Below are 23,895 nucleotides of genomic sequence, written 5' to 3'. Positions count from 1 at the left end.
TTACTCATAATTTCCTTCTGCTGGGTATTAGTACCTCAACAGGAAAAAAGTACAAAATCAGTGAGCTTAAATGTTCCTCTTGGAACAAGGCTTCGTTATTGACTTCTCTTTTACACGCATCTAAAAATGTATAGGCAACAGATGCATCAAGATATACTTTTTGCAATAGTATCACAATCTATTTCCTCAATTTTCTATGATTGTGATCATTGCACATCATCTGACCACTGATGTGCATTTTCTGAGAGAGTAGTGCTCATATATACTATGCCAGGAGAACTTAATAGAGGATCAGAGGTGCGAATAAGAGTTGGCAAAGAGACTGAGTGAAGAGCAGCAGCGATTCACATCTGTCTCAGTGTCAGCCCCTTCCCTTTGAAGACAGCTTTCGTTTCTCCGTGATGGTGTTTTTCCGGCTTTGGGAGGTAGGTGGGGGCTATAAAAGGAGAAGTGATCACTTTTTAATTTAGATGGAGTGGGGAGACGAGTGTCGTGTGGGAGAGAGTCTATAAAAGCAGAAGCTGATTGAGAGCTGCTCAGGTGGCGTCAGAGAGCGAGTCAGTGGCTGTCACAGGAAACAACCAGCACTGATGCTGCTATGAAGCAGGGGGAGGGCAGCATGCCAAGTTCACAGAGGCATATTATCCGGGTCCTCTGCTGTATCACCACCGTATCCTGCTCAGTGTGTCTCCTTCTCACTACCACCATCTTGGTGGTGGTACTTTGTCATAAGGCGGTAAGTTCAGCTGAACTTTTTGAATGTATTTGTGTTTTCTATATCAAATGAAACTAAAGTACTGTTAGAGTAGTTCTCTGACACTTTTAGAGAGGTCACTACAATCGACCTCCCCCGGATCTATCTACCGTTATATTATAAAGTTAGCATGTATTAACTATTCCTATCTTCACCGATACATACCTTCGGGATTAAGTATAACTAAAATTATTAACTACTGTTAAATAATTCAGTTAACCAATTCATTTAAATCTTAAATATATATTCACCTTACAGTACAGCTGAAGATGGATATAGGTGCAATGTGACTGTAATGCAATATATAGCATGCAATCTGGTGATCCATCACGGGGGAAACCTAAATAGTTCATAGTGGATTCAAATTGTGTGTGACCAGCATCCATACTGATCACGTGTGAACTAGCAAACGTGTGCTTGACAATGATGGGGACACTGCAAAATTGGCAGATTTCGGGGAATCCCTTCCTATTCTTTAGGGCTGCAATTTAATAAGAATGTTTACTTCTGGTTAAATTCATAGTAGAACGAATTGCAAGTCTTAAATAAACATTTCTGTTCAGTCACGCTCTAATTTCAGGGTCCTTTAGGGACTAGTTGATTGTGGCTATCAATAGTGAATCTTCAGAGTTCTGGAGTAAGTGGTAAAGGGGGAGGATCCACACAGGCCTAGTTCCAGGACTTGGGCTCGGGGAGGGCCATCGAGAGCCTGGGTGGGTCATAAAGATAAGTGGGGCTGTCCAGAGTCCCCCAGTTGTCTGAGAGCTGGGTCTGGGTAAACCAGATTGTCTGTACAAAAGTATGCTGCATACAGTATCTACTGCCAGCTTCTGTCGACTTGTTTTAACAGTGGATTTGTAGAGGTTTAAAACTAGGGGCGTTATCCCTTCTGCTCTCTCCAATTCTCGCTCTGTATCTATCCCTCCTCTCTCCTAACTCCACTCTCACTCCTTTCTGCTTCACCCTGCTGTCCCAATCACCTCACCCTCTACTTCCTAGAACCTAACTCTTTTCTCCTCCTATTTTTACTTCACCACATCCACCTGTATACCTGCGGTGCCCTTCCTTTTCTCCATTTTACGCTTAAGGGCAGATTTAAGAAAAGTGGTGCTGTACGGAGTGCAGCACCACTTTCCTTACACCCCTTAGCACCCCACTACTGCCACCATGTGTGCTCCATCTTTAAAATACATCTCACCATGGCGCACAGTAGAGGGCAATAGCATCAGTATTTTTGATGCTATTGATGTACTGGTCAGGATTGGCGCCAACATTTTGCCGCTAACTGTGAACAGTGCATAGGGGGCCATTGTAACCAATAGTGTGCTCCCTTTTAACACCTGCTATAAGCAGGCGTTAAAAATGCCCCAAAAAAATAACGCAAAGAAATCTTTTTGATTTCTTTGCTGCATTTTTTGGCCCCCTCTAATGGGGGAATGTCCCCCTTGCATACATTATGCCGGGCACAGGTATAATGTGACGCAAGGGGTAACAAAGTGGCACAATCAATGCATTGCACCACTTTGTAAACCTGATGTGCCTTTTTTGCCATAATATCACCATATTAGCATCACAAAAATGACGCTAATGTGGCGATATTATGGAGAAAGGGGTTCTTAAATCTGTCCCTTAGTCTTTAGAGCAGAATATGTCTTAAGGGGAGAGAAGGAAACTTACAGCTGTTGTGAGTGCCTCAGAATTGAACTATATATGAGTGACTTGCTTTCTCTTCTTTTCCATTCTCCAGTCTCCCACCAATCTCTTATATTCCCGTCATCTCCTTATTATCAATCACTCACACTGTCCATCAATCTCTCCTTTGTGTTCTACCACTACCTCCAGTCTTTTCAAACTTCTTCATTTGCCTTTCCCCCACCACCTACTATTTGCTTATGACCCTCCTATGTCACCACCTTTTTTTCTCATCGTCCCAGTTCTTCACAAGTGTCATCTGTCAACCTCGCCCTTCGGTATTCCTCTCCCTCTGTTCACCTTTTAGTGGCTCCCCAACTCAGTACAAGCTTACATCCTCCTACTTACATCATTAATTTTGTTCATCAGTACCCTGCTCCATCCATCTCATTTCCTCAACATATTTTTCACAGTCTGTACCTTGAAGCTAATAACTCCCTACTTCTCACTAATTAACAAGTGTCATATTTCTTATCTTACCTTTATTCAATATTTACTCATGTTTGCACCTGTTTCCGTATCAATCTTTTACCTTATCCTTCCTTTTCCTTTTTTCTTACTAGTCATATCTATCCTCACACTCTTCTCTAACCAACCTCTATTTTTCATCTCTGTACCCCATCACCTTTTCCTCTTGTCAAGATTCTAGAATCTTTGTTACTTCTCCACTGCAGCCAGAGTTCTGAAGATGGCTGTGGGTTTTTCAGGACTTCTGTTACGAAGATACCACTGCTTCCACAGCTGTGAATTCATTTTTAGCTAATATTCTTAGTGTTATAAGTCCGTTATGCACTCTACCTTTCAAAATGCCCAAAACATCACATGTTTTTGAATCTTAAATGGGTGTCTTGTTATCCATTTCAGGGACACCTCGCAGCTCCGAATTTTTATATTGATGGTAGGAGAACAACGTTTTTTCCTATCGCGCTTGCTATGTATAAGAAAGTTAATTATTTGTTGGGGTGGGCAATTGCCCACCTCAATGAATAATATTTCTTATCAGGATGAACTTTCAAATTCACTAAATTACCATGACCTCAATCCCTGGTAACAATAGCACAGAGCAAGCCAACTTAACTTAGAAACATGTGTAAGGTATTTATGCAATACCTAAAACAGCCATAAATCAAAAGAGAAAGTAATAAAATTCCCAAACTGAATAAAAAATGCAGTAAAATGTAATGAACGAAATTACACAAAAACAACAAAAATCCAATAATGATAAATGGGGATATGATCTTTTAAAGTTTTAGGTGAAAATAGCATCAAAATGGACAAAGTGCCAATGGAAGACAATAGTCACTGTAGACTAGTATCTAGGCGCAATTTGATGCCAACCGCGGTGGAGCTCGCTCGGGTTACACCAAGTGGGTTTATCCTAGTGAATGTCTGGAAGTTGAAAAGTTCAAAAAAGGGACTTTCTCACTTCTTTGGAAAAAACATCCTCTCTGAGTGGGTGTCGCTGAAACTGTAGTCACTGTCATGGTACCAAATCCCAGATACCTGAAGCAGGATGGCCCCATTAAAAGACTGAATTTTGAAATTTTCTGCTGAAAATGTTTAAATCCCCACTCAGAATGGAAGTTTCTTTTTTTCCAGAGGTGCCAAGATCTCTATGGGATGTGAAGCTGAAATTCAATCTGACACTGGGAAAACAGACAGTTGGATTCTTAACTTGATGGTCTCCCCTGAAGCTCTGGGGATCCGAAGGAAACATTTTCAAAAGTTTCCAAACTGTTCTGGTGCCCAAACAACCACAGGAGTACACTTCTAAGGCCCACAGGTCCTTTGGGGAAAGCACTTAGAGACCTACTGTAAAGTTCAGTAAAGGTCCAGTCGCAATTGCTCAACTGGGCCCTTCAGGAAAAGGCCTCTTTCAGCCTTTTGTGTCCCTGTATTCATAAAAAAGGTTAGCTGTCTGACTCTTGGAGTCTACCTCTTTGTCCTTGGTTCAGGAAGGCGCAGCTCTAGTCCTTCAGGGTTCCTCTAAGGTCACAGACAGCATGTCCTAGCCTTTTCTGATCATCCACAGGTCCTGACAGTATTTGAGGAGGGTCCCTTGCAGTGCCACTTTTATGGTTGGCAATAGTGTGAGAGGGTCACTCCTGGGTGGGGTAAGGGTTTCCAGGCCTTGGCCTAACTACCTTTTCAGTAATCCCTGTTTAACACTAAAATCCACTTTGAAGAAGACCCTGGTCTCGCATCAAATGAGACATGAGTCTAGTAAGACAAATCAGGGTCCTTCAGCAACCAGACAGAGGATACCCAAGAATTGTGGTCTGATCCTGTTTGATCCCTTTCAAGGGGGAAACATGTTTACATGTCTTAGACAGGCTTTTCATGCAAGATTTAACACCGTTGTGCCAAGAGATGGAACAAAAAGCCTCACTCTGATAGTCCAGCAGAGCTTAGAGGAGTCATAACTGCCCATTTAGATCCACCTGACTATCAACATTTTCTATTGTGTGTCTCTTGGAAGGAATTTCACACTTCATTAAAGGCTACGGAATTGCTGGGAAGCCACTGGAGAGAATGCAAATTAGCCTCCAGAAGCCGCAGGCATGGTAAATGCAACCTTCTAAAAGTAACTTTTCCTTAATACGTATTGAAAATTCAACTTCAATTACATTGCATTTTTAATAACTATTGGAAATGGTGGTTTAATTTTGTCCTTTCTAGTACTAAACCAAAGGTAGCATTGTTAATATTTTAATATATACCCTGGTTTTCTTGATTGGACAGTCAGACATGCCTCAGTGAAAAGAGCTTTTGGAGCCTTGTCACTGTAGGTACATAATTAAATTAATTTTCTATGTGTCCCACTTTCAAACTAACATGCTCCCTACTTTGTGAGCTACAGGACCTAAAAGAGTATTTTTTTCTTATTTAAAAGGGAAGTCTTTGCCTGTCAAAAAGGTTATTTTAACAGGTTACACTGCAGTCTTTGCACTGCAGAAGTCAGGTAACAAGGTTAGGCCTGAAGCCATGATGTAGGCCCACTCTGTGGATCGCACAATATGTTCTGCAGTCCACAAGTTTCATTTAACTTCCAGGCCCTGGTTGCATTTTCTAGACCATATAGTTGGGACGTGTAGGCAAGTTAAATGTATCAGCTAGGAATAAGCCAATTCAGCCATGTTTAAACAGGAGCACGGGTACTCTATTTCTGCTTAGCAGGGCTAAAGTGCACAGAGTAGAAAAACCAGCAAAATAGTTTCCAGAAGAAGGCTTATTTTTTCAGAAATGGAAGGCTGAGTAGCAAGGTTTGAACTTGTGAAGCCACAGATTGTAGGAACATCTCTGCAGCAAGTGCATTGGACAAATAAATTAAATTAACAGTTAAGGACCCAAGAAGTAGCAGAAGCACTATAATCAGATAATCAGTGCCACTAGAAAAATGCCATGGGTGAGGATCAAATTATGCAGCAAGATTGACTAATCGACTAATGTATGCAGTGTAATGCAGGTTGTATTACTTTATTTTTTTTCTCCATTTTTTACACATTTTAACACTATCTGGAAAAACGAATCAACTTATGTACTAGCTGAAGATGAGTCTGCAGCAAAATGCAGCTAGAAGGTGGCCAGTAAAACTTTATGAATGGCCTTTCACTGTGCAGCAACGTCACTGCCTTCTTAGCAGCTTTTGATCCGGTTCAAATGGCTTTTTGTTCAAATCTGCAATTATGGATTATGTGGCATATGTTACAAATCCATAATTATGTTAAAAAAACAACACTACGGCTGCAGAGGTGCATAAGTCTAGTGGCCCTGACTGTAATCAGTTTCTGTCTATTAATGTTAAATAATGAGAGAATTTCTTGGTAAAGGATAAATGCAAAGTCACAAGGTGGGTGTCTGTTATTAAATTTGTTCCAATTATGTTAGCAACCTCCTCCTTCTGCGAGTACCTCAGGAGATTTTAGAGTAGGAAGGACAGTGGCAGCACATGTTGCCAGTGCTGCCAGTGAATTGTTGCCAGTGTTTTCCTTCTATAATAAGCGCATGCACTGCTCCATCTCATTGCATATCTGTGTTGTGTTAGTACAACCTGTCAAGTCTTTCCAAACGAGAAAAGTCAAAACCTTGTCATTATCAGTGTATTTTGCTTAAAATTGTCACATAATCATCATCTGCTGCTTAATTTGCAGATTTTGACAAAAAAAGTTGGGCCAGATGTATCATACATTTTTTTGAGCGCAAACAGCTCAACGGGCTGTTTGCGATCGCAAAAATGCGTTTTGGTATGTAAAAAGTCCACTATGTGATTTGGTAACTTGTTACCGAATCGCAAATTGGATTTGGGGCTACATACCGATTCGGTATTATGAAGTGGTTTGTCAAGGGCAATCGCAGTGGTATGTATGATTGTTTTGTGACTGTGAATGCAGTCGCAAAACAATTGCGGTTACCACCTACTCCAAGTAGGTGGTAACCCGTTCGCATTTGGAAATTCCCCTGGTGCCGTCTGTTGCACTTATTCCAGGAAATCGTGGACTTTTACATTTGAAACCTACTCTAAATCCGACCCTAAGTAACCACGAGAAGAGCAACCCGTGACCATTTTTAAGTGTAGGAATTTGTGTGTGCGCGCGCTCAAGCTATAGATACAGTGACATGGGAGCTAGCAAGGTATCTTGCGTCTACTGTTGCCTTTCATTGCTCCTGCATTCGATTTCATTGCACTTTATATCCGGCTCCTGCATAGAACTGCTTATATTGTTGCACGTTTCTGCTTGTTGGTGAGATGGTTTTATTAAACCCGGTGCCTTTTAGAGACTGTATCTACCGATGCATATGATTGTTCTTGCTTATGTATTTGCCCATTTAACCTCTTAAATGCGGGCGTCGGCCACTGGCCGACGCCCACACACCCTCCCTGGTGCGGGTCACGACCAGTGGCCGACACCAGGAAGGGCATTAATAAATCCTCGGGTGCGTCGCACCCGAGGATTTATTTTTTTTCCCCCCCCGGGAGACACGAAGCTACCGTGTCTCCCCCCGCCCCCCACCCGCCCCTTTGTGACGTCAGCGCGCCGCGAGGCGCGCTGACGTTGCAAAGGTGTTTTCCCCATGAAAGCAGGAAGCAGCCTTGCGGCCGCTTCCTGCTTTCATGGGGAAAACGGCCTTTTTCACGTTCGGGAAGGCCTCGTAAGAAAGGGGAGAGTCTCCCCTTTCTTACGAGGCCTTCCTGAAAGTGTTTCCTGGCCCCCGATCGCAGCACAGCTGCGATCGGGGGCCAGGAAACACTTTCAGGAAGGCCTCGTAAGAAAGGGGAGACACTCCCCTTTCTTACGAGGCCTTCCTGAAAGTGTTTCCTGGCCCCCGGTCGCAGCTGTGCTGCGATCGGGGGCCTGGAAACACTTTCAGGTTTCCTGGCTCCCCCGATCGCAGCACAGCTGCGATCGGGGGGGTCAGGAAACATTTTGAAAAGGCCTCGTAAGAAAGGGGAGACTCTCCCCTTTCTTACGAGGCCTTCTGAAACTGTTTCTGGCCCCCGATCGCAGCACAGCTGCGATGGGGGGCCAGAAACAGTTTCAGAAGGCCTCGTAAGAAAGGGGAGAGTCTCCCCTTTCTTATGAGGCCTTCTGAAACGGTTTCCTGGCCCCCGATCGCAGCACAGCTGCGATCGGGGGCCAGGAAACCCCACTAGACACCAGGGATTTCACTTTTGGGGGGCAGCCCCCCCCCCGGAAAACGGGCCGCCCCCCCCCGGCATAATTTTCCTAAAAAAATAAAAAGGTAGGTGCCCCCTGGGGAGGGGGGGGGGGCGCGATCGCGCCCCCCCCCCCAGGGGATTTTTAAAAAAAAAAAAAAAAAAAAAAAAAGAAATGACAGGGGGTCGCCCGTGGGCAGGGTGACCCCCTGTGGGGGCATTTTTTTTTTTAGATGTTGTAGGGTTTCCCTGGGGGCCATTTTGGCCCCCAAGGAAACCATACAACAACTAAAAAAAAATATATGTATATATCTATATATATATATCTATGTAGATAGATATATCTAGGTACATGGATATATCTATAGATATATCTATGTAGATATATATTTATATATATATATATAGGTAGATCTGTATCAAAGAGATTTATAAAGCGCGCTACTCACCTGTGAGGGTCTCAAGGCGCTGGGGAGGGGGACGGGGGGGGAGGGAAAGGGGCTAGGAGGTTCACTGTTCAAAAAGCCAGGTTTTGAGGCCCTTCCTGAAAAGAAGTAGGTTTTGGGTCTTGCAAATGTGAGTTGTGAGTGCGTTCCATGTTTTGGGTGCAATGTAGGAGAAGGATCTGCCCCCGGTGGTGGTGTGTTTGATGCGGGGGTCAGAGGCGAGAGAGAGGTCAGCTGAACGGACGTTTCGTGTGGGGGTGTGGAAGGTGACTCTCGTTGAGGTAGGCAGGGCCTGTGTTGTGGAGTGATTTGTGTGTGAGGATGAGGATCTTGAAGGTGATCCTTTTGTCAATGGGGAGCCAGTGGAGGGATTTGAGGTGTGGAGAGATGTGTTCGTGTCGGTGGAGGTCGAGGATGAGTCGTGCTGCTGAGTTCTGGATGCGTGTAGTTTGCACTTGAGTTTTAGAGTGGTGCCGGCGTAGAGGGCGTTTCTGTAATCAAGCCTGCTGCTGATGAGTGCGTGAGTGACAGTTTTTCTGGTCTCTGTGGGGATCCATTTTAATGTTTTTCAGTATACGGAGTTTGTTGAAGCATGAGGAGGTAAGAGCGTTGATTTGTTGGGTCATAGAGAGGGAGGAGTCTAGGATGATGCTGAGGTTGCGTGCATAGTTGGCGGGGGTGGGTGCAGGGCCTAGCGTGGTGGGCCACCATGGGGGGTCCCAGGTTTTTTTGGTGAGGGCCAAAGAGGATTATTTCGGTTTTGCTTGAGTTGAGTTTCAGGTGGTTGGCTGTCATATATACATCACTTTTGTCAATATGTGTGTGGTTTCCCTGGGGGGAAAAGGGTCCGACTTGTCTAGTGGCAGTTTTAGTGCCATAAAGAAGCGCAGAAGGTTTATATGCCTACTGCAAAGAGCACATCTGTATTTTATGTAAATAGCTGAGTACATTAGTAAAGTCTATGGAGAGATGAAGGGCACTTTTGCTGGGTGGTAATGAGGGAATCCGAGGAGGAGGGAGTGGGAGCACCAATAATGATTGTTGGACTGCGCGCAGGAGGTGCTAAAGACTGTGACGAATGGTATGTGACAAGGTGTTTTTTGAGTGTCTTGAAAGTACGTGCTGATTGAGGGAAGAAGCGCAGGTAAGGTTGCCTCTACTGTTGCACGTATCTCACACACACCATCGATTTTGTGACTGTCTACGTAGGCTAGTGTTTTAGAGCAACAGTTTAGCCAATAGCAGAGATGGCACCTTGATGGATGACTGCTGCCTGCACTCGGGTTATAGAGGACCGCTCTGACATAGGATCAGAGACTGAGACATCAGATACTGAGACAGCATCTGAGGGATAGGACAATGGCGCAGACTCTGGGAGTGATTTTTCAGTCAGAGGAGTCCCATTCGAAAACTCCTCTTCCAGTACATTATGAGGGAGGTGATGAGGACAGTCCTGCTGTCCCTTCGCAAGCTGTTCGTGCAACTGGGTAATAGTGGGTTAGGCCAACCCAGAGAGCAGGTGAATGCGGCGGCAAGCAGAGAGAGAGTGCTCTCTTGGGAGCTCACCAATTTAGTTCAGCCCCAAATTCCACCACCCAAATCATATTGTGGAGACATCAAAATTGTCTATGGCAAAACAAACTGGTTTTGTAAGGCAGGCACCTGTGTTTTTGGTCCTGGATTCGGCGGCCATATAGAGAAACACACTAAACCCAAACATTTCTGGAAACTAGACATTCGGGGGAGTCCACAGAGGTGTGACTTGTGTGGATTCCCCAAAGTTTTCTTACCCAGAATACCCTGCAAAGCTGAAATGTTGAGAAAAAACTCTATTTTTCTCGCATTTCTGTCACACAAACTACAGGAATATGCTGGGATCCACAACATTCCTACCACCCAGTGACTCCTCACCTGTCCTGATAAAAACACTACCCCACTTGAGTGCCTACACCTAGTGCCTGTGTCAGGAATGGATCACCCCAGGGTCAACAGCTGCCTCACGTAAGGACCAACATTGACCGTTGTGTGATCTATTCCTGTCGCAGGCACCAGGCCTAACCACACAAGTGAGGTATCATATTTATCGGGAGACTTGGGGGAACGCTGGGTGGAAGGAAATTTGTGGCTCCCCTCAGATTCCAGAACTTTCTGTCACCGAAATGTGTGGAAAACGTGGTATTTTAGCCACATTTTGAGGTTTGCAAAGGATTCTGGGTAACAGAACCTGGTCCGAGCCCCACAAGTCACCTCATCTTGGATTCCCCTGGGTTTCTAGTTTACAAAAATGTGCTGGTTTGCTAGGTTTCCCCAGGTGCCGGCTGAGCTAGAGGCCAAAATCCACAGGTAGGCACTGTTTTCTATGAAAAAATGTGATGTGTCCACGTTCTGTTTTGGGGCATTTCCTGTCGCGGGCGCTAGGTCTACCCACACAAGTGAGGTATCATTTTTATCGGGAGACTTAGGGGAACGCCGGGTGGAAGGAAATTTGTGGCTCCTCTCAGATTCCAGAACTTTCTGTCACCGAAATGTGAGGAAAACTTGTTTTTTTGGCCACTTTTTGAGGTTTGCAAAGGATTCTGGGTAACAGAACCTGGTCCGAGCCCCGCAAGTCACCCCTCCTTGGATTCCCCTAGGTCTCTAGTTTTCAGAAATGCACAGGTTTGGTAGGTTTCCCTATGTGCCGGCTGAGCTAGAGGCCAAAATCTACAGGTAGGCACTTCTCAAAAAACACCTCTGTTTTCTTCCAAAAATTTGGATGTGTCCACGTTGCGCTTTGGGGCGTTTCCTGTCGCGGGCGCTAGGCCTACCCACACAAGTGAGGTATCATTTTTATCGGGAGACTTGGGGGAACGCCGGGTGGAAGAAAATTTGTGGCTCCTCTCAGATTCCAGAACTTTCTGTCACCGAAATGTGAGGAAAACTTGTTTTTTTAGCCACTTTTTGAGGTTTGCAAAGGATTCTGGGTAACAGAACCTGGTCCGAGCCCCGCGAGTCACCCCTCCTTGTATTGCCCTAGGTCTCTAGTTTTCAGAAATGCACAGGTTTGGTAGGTTTCCCTAGGTGCCGGCTGAGCTAGAGGCCAAAATCTACAGGTAGGCACTTCTCAAAAAACACCTCTGTTTTCTTCCAAAAATTTTGATGTGTCCACGTTGCGCTTTGGGGCGTTTCCTGTCGCGGGCGCTAGGCCTACCCACACAAGTGAGGTATCATTTTTATCGGGAGACTTGGGGGAACGCCGCGTGGAAGGAAATTTGTGGCTCCTCTCAGATTCCAGAACTTTCTGTCACCGAAATCTGAGGAAAACTTGTTTTTTTAGCCACTTTTTGAGGTTTGCAAAGGATTCTGGGTAACAGAACCTGGTCCGAGCCCCGCGAGTCACCCCTCCTTGGATTGCCCTAGGTCTCTAGTTTTCAGAAATGCACAGGTTTGGTAGGTTTCCCTAGGTGCCGGCTGAGCTAGAGGCCAAAATCTACAGGTAGGCACTTCTCAAAAAACACCTCTGTTTTCTTCCAAAAATGTTGATGTGTCCACGTTGCGCTTTGGGGCGTTTCCTGTCGCGGGCGCTAGGCCTACCCACACAAGTGAGGTATCATTTTTATCGGGAGACTTGGGGGAACGCCGGGTGGAAGGACATTTGTGGCTCCTCTCAGATTCCAGAACTTTCTGTCACCGAAATCTGAGGAAAACTTGTTTTTTTAGCCACTTTTTGAGGTTTGCAAAGGATTCTGGGTAACAGAACCTGGTCCGAGCCCCGCGAGTCACCCCTCCTTGGATTGCCCTAGGTCTCTAGTTTTCAGAAATGCACAGGTTTGGTAGGTTTCCCTAGGTGCCGGCTGAGCTAGAGGCCAAAATCTACAGGTAGGCACTTCTCAAAAAACACCTCTGTTTTCTTCCAAAAATTTTGATGTGTCCACGTTGCGCTTTGGGGCGTTTCCTGTCGCGGGCGCTAGGCCTACCCACACAAGTGAGGTATCATTTTTATCGGGAGACTTGGGGGAACGCCGGGTGGAAGGAAATTTGTGGCTCCTCTCAGATTCCAGAACTTTCTGTCACCGAAATCTGAGGAAAACTTGTTTTTTTAGCCACTTTTTGAGGTTTGCAAAGGATTCTGGGTAACAGAACCTGGTCCGAGCCCCGCAAGTCACCCCTCCTTGGATTCCCCTAGGTCTCTAGTTTTCAGAAATGCACAGGTTTGGTAGGTTTCCCTATGTGCCGGCTGAGCTAGAGGCCAAAATCTACAGGTAGGCACTTTGGAAAAAACAGCTGTGTTTTCTATAAAAAAAATAGGATGTGTCCATGTTGTGTTTTGGGGCATTTCCTGTCGCGGGCACTAGGCCTACCCACACAAGTGAGGTATCATTTTTATCGGGAGACTTGGGGGAACACAGAATAGCAAAACAAGTGTTATTGCCCCTTATCTTTCTCTACATTTTTTCCTTCCAAATATAAGAGAGTGTGTAAAAAAGACGTCTATTTGAGAAATGCCCTGCAATTCACATGCTAGTATGGGCACCTCGGAATTCAGCGATGTGCAAATAACCACTGCTCCTCAAAACCTTATCTTGATCCCATTTTGGAAATGCAAAGGTTTTCTTGATACCTCTTTTTCACTCTTCATATTTCAGCAAATGAATTGCTGTATACCCAGTATAGAATGAAAACCAACTGCAGGGTGCAGCTTATTTATTGGCTCTGGGTACCTAGGGTTCTTGATGAACCTACAAGCCCTTTATATCCCCGCAACCAGAAGAGTCCAGCAGACAAAACGGTATATTGCTTTCAGAAATCTGACATCGCAGGAAAAAGTTACAGAGTAAAACATAAAGAAAAATGGCTGTTGTTTTCAGCTCAATTTCAATATTTTTTTATTTCAGCTGTTATTTTCTGTAGGAAAACCTTGTAGGATCTACACAAATGACCCCTTGCTGAATTCAGAATTTTGTCTAGTTTTCAGAAATGTTTAGCATTCCGGGATCCAGCATTGGTTTCACACCCATTCCTGTCACTAACTGGAAGGAGGCTGAAAGCACCAAATATAGTAGAAATGGGGTATGTCACAGTAAAATGCCAAATTTGTGTTGAAAAATTCGGTTTTCTGATTCAAGTCTGCCCGTTCCTGAAAGGTGGGAAGATAGTGATTTCAGCACCAGAAACCCTTGGTTGATGGCATTTTCAGGGAAAAAACCACAAGCCTTCTTCGGCAGCCCTTTTTTCCCATTTTTTTGGAAAAAACAACATTTTCACTGTATTTTGGCTATTTTCTTGGTCTCCTCCAGGGGAAACCACCAACTCTGGGTACCATTAGAATCCCTAGGATGTTGGAAAAAAAGGACGCAAATTTGGCGTGGTTAGCTTATGTGGACAAAAAGTTATGAAGCCCTAAGCGCGAACTACCCCAAATAGCCAAAAAAGGGCTCAGCACTGGGGGGGGGAAAGGCCCAGCAGCTAAGGGGTTAACATGCACCTGTCATTGACGGTGATTTTGTAAACTGCAGCATGTGCAGGAAGAATCTCTCTGTTATTGACTATGCGCTGTTACATTGTTGCATGTTTGAGAACGTGAGCATTTTTCCTCAAGTAATTTTAACGCATCGAGAATAATCCCGACCCTTTGACCGGGGAATGGCGAGTCGAAAGGCTCAAACTGAACTAGTTAATTCATGTGTCATGTTGCATCACCGAGAAGGGGAGAGGTGTGATACCTAGAGTTAGAAAGGATTCAAAAACTCTGAGGGTAGTAAATAGCAAACAACAAATGGAGCTTTTTTAAAACGTAACCAGGCCCCCAACACGCTCTGCATTTGTGGTTTTATTTTAATGGCAAGAACACTGATCTATTTCTTAATAAAACTGTACCACCCCTTAAGTTATTTCATGTCTCAAATGCAACCCTTGTTTACATTTAATATGCTTACTACTTCATGCATTCCATAAGAGCGTTCGCTTTTTTAAAGATGTTGTGTTTATTTAGTTTTGTTCATGCGACATATGACTTCCGTATAGCACACATCAAATAAAGTCGCCTCCAGGTGTCTGAGTGTAATCAGGTTGCGGTTGGGTGTTTATGGCGGTGCACGGCTGAAAGCTCTGAAGGTGACGATGAAGGTAATGTTAGTGCCTCACTGTGCTTGTCAGTAAATCGCAAACATGTGCAGACTGCACGCGCATCCAATCCTTAGTCTCTCTGCAGGGTGCAAAGTTTGTGAAGGTGAAATAAAACTGTAAGTAATGCAGACAACCCTGAAGGATATGGAAATGCAGATGAGTGGGTTGTATGTGTGGGGGAGGCGATGAGAAGTGGAGGCGATAAAGCAAAGTACATGCAGAAGGAGAGAGTGAAAATACTGGTTTTAGGAGGAAAGAAATGACGTGAGATATACAGATGGAGAGTTTCAGAAAGATGTTGGGAGCAAAAAGGCACCAAGTGTCTATTAAAGAGACAGAGTACACAGGAAAGTGGTGTGACGGGGAGAAAATAAATATTGGAGACACTCCAAAGGTCACTACTCCTTTCATGGTCCTCAGTAATGTTGAATTCAGTTTCATATTATCAGAATTGAAATATTTTCAATTCTAATTATTCCCCACAAAGTAAATGGTGCTATTCATTTATCTTACACAGCCAACAGGCATCACAAAGCTAACACCACTGGTTTTTTGTGGCTTTAGAAAGTGATGAGGCATAACAGTTGGAGTATAGTTTCCACATTCACTGGGCAAACAATGCTGCAGTGCCAGAGCCCCTTTCCCTTTTTAAATATACCTCCACCACACTCACAAACACAAACTGAACAACCGACTCTAGAAGTGGGAGAACCATTGTAGGCCACTCATCTCATGCGCCACGAATTATAGAAAAAGAAGTGACCTTTGATGTAAAAAGGGTGAGAGAACGAGATGTCCATCAGTGGCTGAATTGCACAATGTGGAATAAGAAAGCATGGGATTTCTAGCTGTTGTGAAAAGGTACAAAGTTTTTGTTTTGCAAAATGTATGGAAAACATTTTCATCCTTGCGAAGACGTTTTTTCGCTTTGCTAAAGTGCATGTAAATCACAACTTTTCCGACAAATTATGTTCAATATATCATTTTTAACATTAAAAACTTTATGAATTAGATATGCTTCATAGAGAATAGTTTGTGTCCTTGTCCTCACAAAGTCAGTGTTATGGGCCACAAGGGTCAAAAACAGGTTCCACTCGCGAATACTGGTGGCTCGTAAATTACTTATATGAAGTCCTATTTGGACATCCAGCTGCAGGAAACAGGTATGATAAAGGAAGAAAGACTATGTCAGCTCTGAGGAAAATCAGATAACTTAGCACTTACTCGTCAACAGCTAAAGTCCTCGACTTTGCTTACCCGTAGTTCTAGGATGTAAAAATCTGTAACTTTACGGGAATAAACACGTTAATTGGTGAAAAATACTGTACTTGTCACATTTGAGTCTGATGTTACCCTTTTTGTCAACTCACAGGGACCCATGACAGAAAAAAATAAAGACATCAGTGAACCTCTGAAGAACTCCTTCATCACGAGCCAGGATAAAGGTAAATAACATGATTTAGAAACATTCTCAGACTGATGAGCAAGACTGGTTGGCTATAACGAAGACATGTTATCTGTGCATTCATAAACCATGAAAGCAAACTTTTCTACTGGATTCTGAAAATCCTAAAATGAATGTAGGCATTAAGGTCCTCGTTAGAAAGGCCTGGAAATTCCAATGGGCCTAGTAACATAGCATATTGCACCATCGGAATTACAGATATCGGATTTCACACAGAGGTTTTGTCTGTAGAAATCAGTTGTAATCTCTATTTAACATTCCCAGGGAAAACATGCAGTAATTGGAGACAACAATTCCTGCATGTTATTCCTCAATTATGTGTAATCTCTGTTATTGTCCCACCACCGGAATTAGCAGGACCTACAGTAACAGTAATTCCCGGTTTGGGAAATACTGAGGATTTTATTGAGTCACTCATAATAAGTGCCTACGCGGAGAAAGGGAAAAATAATCCCCAAGAAAATATGCTGTGTTTACAATAAAATATACGGATAGCATAAAGTAAGTGTTGACAGTTCTTCAAAGGACAAGAGTAGTAAAAATGCCCCACAGCAATGTCTTTTAGAGAGAGCAAAGCGAATCATAATAACCAGTTTACTATAGATATGTCACAATCCACAAAAACAATGACATCTAAGCCTCTGTTCCACCATCAGCATTATGCAAAATGGAATACTTTTATTTTGCAACTGCATAGCCCCCATTTCCAATCCCCCCATGAATATTCACATTTGTACAACACCCAGAAGGCGTAAAGGTCTACTATATTTTTTAAAAAGTCACAAATTGATATTTGCACTGTGAGACCCATTTCCAATACCATCAATGTCCAGTTGTCCAACAGTAATACCCCCTCAAATTTAAGCATTCTACCACACCATCAAACCATGAAATAAACCTTCCTTAACTCTGCTACAGGATGCTGAAAATCCTGAGATTATTCCAATGGGCCCAGTAACATAACATATGTGGCCCATCAGAATTATGGTTCTGTGGTTTCACACAGATATTTTTGTCTGTAGAAATTAGAAATCGTTTGTATTCTCCTTCTAAAATTCCTGGACAAAAATGTGGGAATTGGCATGCATTATAAACACCAATTCCTGCATGTTATTCTTCAGTATCTCATAATTTCCATTATTTGCCCACCACTGAACCCACAGTAACAGTAATTCCTGGATTGGCAAATAGTAGAGATTTTAATGGGTCTCTCATGATGTGCTGATCTGCAGAGAAAGGCAAAACTAATCACATACAGTATATGTTGCGTGTACAATAAAGTATATTACTAGCACATAATAAATGCTGACAATCTTTCAAAAGGCAAAAAGAGTAATAAAAAGTTCTATTGCAACGTTTTCAAAAGAAAGCAAATTGAATCACAATCACCAATTGAGCATAGATATGTCACAATGCACAAAAAACTACTGACATTTAAGCCTGTTTCCCCTGGTTCTGTTCCATCATCAGCATTATGCAAAAAAGTAATGCATTTCTTCTGCAGCAAAATAGGGCCTCATCTAAGTCTTGCTGGAGGGGAATACTCTGTCACAAACGTGACGGATATTCCGTCTGCCTTATTACAGTCCCATGATATCCTATTGAATTTGTAATTAGGCTGATGGGATATCCCTCATCTTTGTGACAGAGTATTCCCCCCACGAAGAACTAAGTCAGGCCCTTAGTCTCCATGTAGTAGTATCCACTGTGAAGCCCCCTCTGAATATTCACACTTGTACAAAACCCAAATGTCACCAAGAGTCTATATAGTTTAGAAAAAACACAAATTGAAATTTGCACTGTGCAACTCTTCACCAGTATCAATGCCCAGTTACCCATAATCAATCCTGAAATATTTCACTTTGAAACTAAAACTGTTCAACTGCAGCCCCATTTCAGATTTATACTGAATCACAAAAGTTATGCAAACTGTGACAACTCTATTTGAACTGAAGAGCACCAGGCTATGAAGCAATCTCCAAATCTGGTTTCTCTCCAGATAGAGGAACAGAAAACATCATATTCACCATAAGAGAGGGGTGCTGGGAATCGATGACAAGATCCAGCATGAGATAACATTCTTCTGGAGGTCTTGTTAGCCTTTGATAGGATTGACTATAAGATGGTAAATTACCACATTATGTATGTTGGAGTCGTTGGAGTGTCCTTACATGTTTCACTTCTTTCATTGACAATTACACCCAAAAGGGAAACTAGGCTACTACCATCACTGAAGCATCCAACAGAATCTGAGAACTATTCAAAGTACTCTTGCAGTGAATACAACCTTCAACTGGCCCATTAGTCAAACATTCAAAGGAGAACTGTACACCTTTTTTAAAAGAAGGGATTGACATATTAGTTAGCACATCAACAAAGCAGATGTCACAGGCTTCTTTCCAACAAAACCACTTTATATAAATCGAGAGGGGATATCCTTTGACTTCACCATGTTTACATTCAAAATGTTGTAGCTATTTAGAATTCAATGCAGACAGTATTTGCTTCTAGTCAAACTGGCAACCCCTTCTGAGCAGGGTATGTCTTCTTTGCAGTGGTGCTGCTTCAGCAGCGTGTTGTGAAAGTGTAAATAATCAACAAGAAAAACTAAAAATGGGTAGGATGATTGAATTCCTGTTTTTGTATCGGAGACACCATACGTGAGAAAGGTATGCCCAGATGTGAGCACCTTGCTCATTTTTCCATAGGACTGAAGCTGCTCCTCACTACTGAGGCTGAACTTGATTGAAACTAGTCTGGTGTTCCTTTTGCTTCCTTCAGAGAGGATGTAATCTGGAAGTTTGGGTTGTACTGTTGCTATTGTGAGAGAATGCCAGCCGATTTAGTCTTTGTCAGGAGTGGCACAGTGAATAATAAAATGATGTACTGCAATAAAGTCCAGAGTAATTCACAGTGGTTGAGAATAACTCAAGCATTCCAAACATTTCTTCAGCGTCAGTCCCTCCACTATAACAGAGGATCGTCGCCCCCCATGCAAGCAGCCTCAAAAGTTGAAAAATTAAACGTTAACAAAACAGTCTTATTATCGTTTTATTTTTCAAGTTCTAAGGGCTGTGCCAAGTATTAGGGCGTGGCCATCAGGGTGATAGGGACAGAGGGGGAGTGGTAGGTGCACTGCTATCAGTGTGCATGTGGGTTTGGCCTAACGTTTCAGGGCGGCCAAAGTGACATGCGCACTATGCTGTCTCGAGCCAGAGCTCCGTTGCTGGTTTGGAGACAGCATGCACAGGCTCCCATTGTCTCTGGGAGCACAAAACCAGGACACTCAGGCCAATCCTGATGCTGCTCTCCTGCTGCAAGCAGCAGGAGAGAGAGCATCAGGATTGGCCACAGGGGAGTATGTGCTGCAGTGGAGAGGAGCAGAAGAGCGTCGATGTGGCGGGCATCAGGTAAGTTCTTTTTTTTTTTTATGTGTTCGTGTCATCCACCCCGCCGTGCCACTCTGCCCTTACACCAGTCGCTACTACATTACCTTGTCATTTCACTTAAGGTACACAATCAGAACTCTATGAGGCTGATTTAGATCCTGGGAGAGGGGGTTACCCCATCACAAACATGATGGATATCCCGTCTGCCATGTTATGATCCAATTATAGCCTCTGATTATAATATACCAGATGGGATATCAGTCACTCATGTGATGGAGTACTCTCACAGCCCGATCTAAATCAGGCCCTAATGCTGGATCACATTTGAAGCCTTCTGATCCATCTTCTCAGTTTGTTGACTCCATCCAGACTCTGGCCACTCCATTAAAAGTCCATATTTCTCCTTACGTACACTCCAACCCCAACAATTCTCAGATTATTTATCATCTATCTAAAATAGTACAATTAAGGCAGAGTACATCATCAATATCTGCTCTAGGGACAAATACAGAACTACTAAAACTGAACCTACTTTAAAGACTGCCTCATGCTACTTTGGTGTTCCTGTTATCAAGACATGGTTTGATCCTGTTAAATAGCAAGTAACTGAAAAAATTTAAATGTCACCACCTCAATCTTTTTGGCATTTTTACTCCTATTATCAACTTTCATTGTTTTAAAGTAACATTTTTCATTTAAAAAACATCTTACTACCTTTTATTAGGCTCATTGTGATACATACAGCATATCATCTATATAGATTGAACAAACGTGTTCTCACTGCACACCCAGTTTGATATTTAAGCAAGCTGTGAGGCCAAAGCAGTTTGTCTAGTACACTCTGACACCAACAATTCTCAGAGAATTTATCATCTCTATGAAATAGTGCACTTAAGGCAGAATACATAATCAATGTCTGCTCCAGGGACCAATACAGCACTATAGGACTTGTACCTTTTTTAAAGACTACCTCATGATACTTTGATGTTCTTGTTATCAAGACATGGTTCGATTCTATTAAATAGCCAGTAACCACAAAATGTAAAAAATGTCACTACCTCAACCTTCTCTACATTTTGACTCTTATTATCCACTTTAATTGTTTTAAAGTAACATTTTTCATTAAAAAAATCTTCTCACTAACTTTTAGGCTCATTTTGATATGTACAGCATATCATCTATATAGCTTGAACAAGAGTGTTCTCGCTGCACAACAAGATTGATATTTAAGCAAACTGTGAGGCCAAGGCAGTTTGTCTAGTGCCTAAATTATCTTTCCTCCAAGTCATCTCTAAGCATGATACGGATAAGTAGAACCCTTGAAATCAAGCTATGCTTGTCAAATGTCTCATTCCTTTTTCTAGTAGCCTTCCATAAGTACTTATAAACATATAAGATCTGATTCACAAACTTCCTTGGTAGTATGTAAAGTAGTACTATGGCAGTATTGTTCACTTCCCATAAAATGCAATTCACAATCTGCTGGTGGATAGCTCCACCTCCATTTCTCCAATATTTTCTATTGAAGATATCTGCACATGCATGTTTACTACTTAGCAAAACATGTTGGAGGGGCAGGAAAATTGGGAGTATCTACTACTAAATTGTAAATGTTTTGAGAGGGGTAAAAGGAGTTTAAGGAGGTTGATGATAAAGCAAATACCCACTCACAAAAGAGTAAGAACATTGCTATTCACAAACTACACTTCTAAAATGATTACTGTTGTGAAGGAGATAAAGCAGTAGCACATGTACTCCAGTCTATTCTTGGAATAAGTGTAGCATTTCATAAGGCCATTCACAGGCACTGCAACACATTACTATAGGAAATAATGAAGGCAAGAACTCAATATACCACCCTGTTGCAAATAATTACATTAGATTTACTTTTAAATGATGTGGTGTTAGTCTTACAATTAATGAGAAAATAATATTTCACTCTGTATAAATCAATGCTTTACGTAATAAAGACATAAAATTTAAACTGGTTAAAGACAAAAAAGTAACTTACATTAATTAAACACAACTTTTAATGACATTTACTAACAACTAAATAAAAATAAAACTGCTAGGGAAGAAATGTTTACAAACAAAATTAGTATACTTAAATTATTAAATTATTTGGTAAACATTTATTTTGCTCTAATATTTTATTTTATTAGGTCTAGGGTAAAATAATTGTTTTAATTCATTTTATATTTATATTTTAAAATAAAGCAAATAACATGCTTTTGAAAAATGAATAAACTTTATTAATTTCCTTAGTATTTCTCTTAGGGAGATCACCAACATGGTGGTGGATATCTCCGCCACATTCGCAGAGATTTCCATCAAAGTGGCACAGATCTCCACCTATCTGTAAAAAGTGACAAATAGCAGCTTGACACTCATAAATTTGTGATCCGCTAGTTTCAGAGGTTGGAGACATATAAGCCCACAGTCTGGAGTAGATGTACACTCAGAAATGGTTAATAGCCAAAAGTAATACATTTAGTTGGTGATATTACCAGAAATTCTTATTTTTCTAATTTCTTCTTTAATGATACAATCAGCAGAAATTGAATCACTTTGTTGAGCATGATTGTAATGCAAAGTATTACTTCAAGAAATCTTCATCCCCTCCTTAGGAACTGATCTGGCTTCTACAGCCAATAACCCATCATTCTACAGAGTGTTAAGTTAAATATACCTCAAATATCTACATATTTACTATATCAGTTTGAGACCTAGTTGAAAATATTTTATAACATATAGCAAACAAGTTTAATTGAAATAACATAATACCTACCGATGGCAGTGTCTTGATACAATGTCTAGATGTCTCTAGAACTCATAGTTCAGTTTTCTAGACCACCTGGCACTAAGAGCTCAGTCATTGTGCAAACCTAAGACAGAAAACCAGTTGGAATGCAACCAGCCCACAACCCACTGAGCAGTATTTCAGTGAGTTGTGTTTTCGGTAACAATCAACTCCCATGAGACATTACAGGTATAGATAGGTGAACTTGAAAGCCTCTTTCATTAAGGGCAGCATACTCAAGAATACTAGGAAACAAGATATACATCATAAAGTATTTTAAAAATCAAAAACATATCTTAGTGCACACAATATGAATTGTTACTACAAAAATACTAATAGAATGTTATCGGCAACATTTGCAAAAAAAGTGTAAATAACAATTAAAACTCCACATAATATTTGCTGTATGATTTTATAACAACCCTACCTTTATTTCTCTACTTCTATTCACTAGCACTAATCTTAGCACAAAAGGGAAAATGAAAGTCTATTTTACATTTCAAAGATGGTTCACACCCAAATACCTGTTTGAACAATAGAGGTTATGCTTGATTTAATAGAAGAGCCTGTTATTCTCATTATGCAAGGGGAGCTAGGCTGATAAACTCAACAAGTGATGGCTGGATGCCTCCTTAGTAGCCTTTATTTAAAGTGAGTGATGTGACTGCATGGGCTACCTCATTGTTGACTGGCACTAAAGTTCCCTCACTCCCTGTGCGCTCCTCATATAACATAATTTAATTGTTGTTGAAACTGTCAGAATAAACTATTATCAGAGTGGCCTTCTGCCCTTATTTTCATTCCACGGGACTTTGTTGATTTGAAAAATAACAATAAACAAGACTTATAGGCCCTGATTTAGATCTTGGTGTGTTAACGTGAATCCATGGTGATGGCAGACCTGAAAAGGACGTCAAATCAGTGGTGTTCAGCACGCCATATTTAGAGCTATTGAGACCGAGTCAAAGACTACCACAATGGAGTGCTCTTTCTAGCCATCAGGCTGGCGGGGTCCTGTCAACCCTATTTAGAGGTTACAGTCCTACAAGCATTGTACTGGCAGCGGATTGCTGACAGAGGGAGACTGTTGCTGGACCCATTGGACATTGGATAATGGCACTGCCCATGGATTAGAGGTAAGTCCCACCCACACTGTACCTTAGCCATATGTGTCCCCTGCACTAAACACTACACAACACAACACATACACACTTGCATATCCATTCCACTAGAACACAACATGAACATGCCAGAAACATACATTGTCTTACATCCATGACACAACACACACACATTGTTGACACTGCATCCACACACAAGACAACCACAAGTAACGCAACTGCACACTCATCTACACAAAGACACTCACAAACAAGCACAACTACACACATCACACTGACAAGCACACAACACTCACCTGAATGTTACACACAGCAACACAACCTACACAACAAAATGTAACTCACATGCAAGTGGCACACATACAGTCACAACCACATCACCTATTCTAGCTCCCTCCGCGTCAACCAGGCATTCACATCGCACACACACATACACGTACTGACTCACATACAGAACTGGTAGCACA

At 42.2% G+C, this 23,895-nt stretch overlaps 1 protein-coding gene across 1 annotated transcript in view; it reads left to right on the top strand.

The window, feature by feature from the left end:
* Nucleotides 1–488: 488 nt before the first annotated feature.
* TNFSF8 (TNF superfamily member 8) overlaps nt 489–23,895 on the top strand; it is an 83,374-nt gene continuing 59,967 nt past the window's right edge. The window contains exons 1-2 of the mRNA XM_069241515.1: nt 489–736; nt 16,026–16,098. Coding sequence (XP_069097616.1) covers nt 599–736; nt 16,026–16,098 — 211 coding nt within the window. The 5' untranslated portion in view covers nt 489–598. The remainder of the gene's footprint in view (nt 737–16,025; nt 16,099–23,895) is intronic.

The sequence above is a fragment of the Pleurodeles waltl genome, chromosome 6, assembly GCF_031143425.1.
Source record: "Pleurodeles waltl isolate 20211129_DDA chromosome 6, aPleWal1.hap1.20221129, whole genome shotgun sequence".
Taxonomy (NCBI): domain Eukaryota; kingdom Metazoa; phylum Chordata; class Amphibia; order Caudata; family Salamandridae; genus Pleurodeles; species Pleurodeles waltl.
The sequence above is the reverse complement of the archived record's forward strand: the minus strand, read 5'-3'. Positions and strand labels throughout refer to the sequence as shown.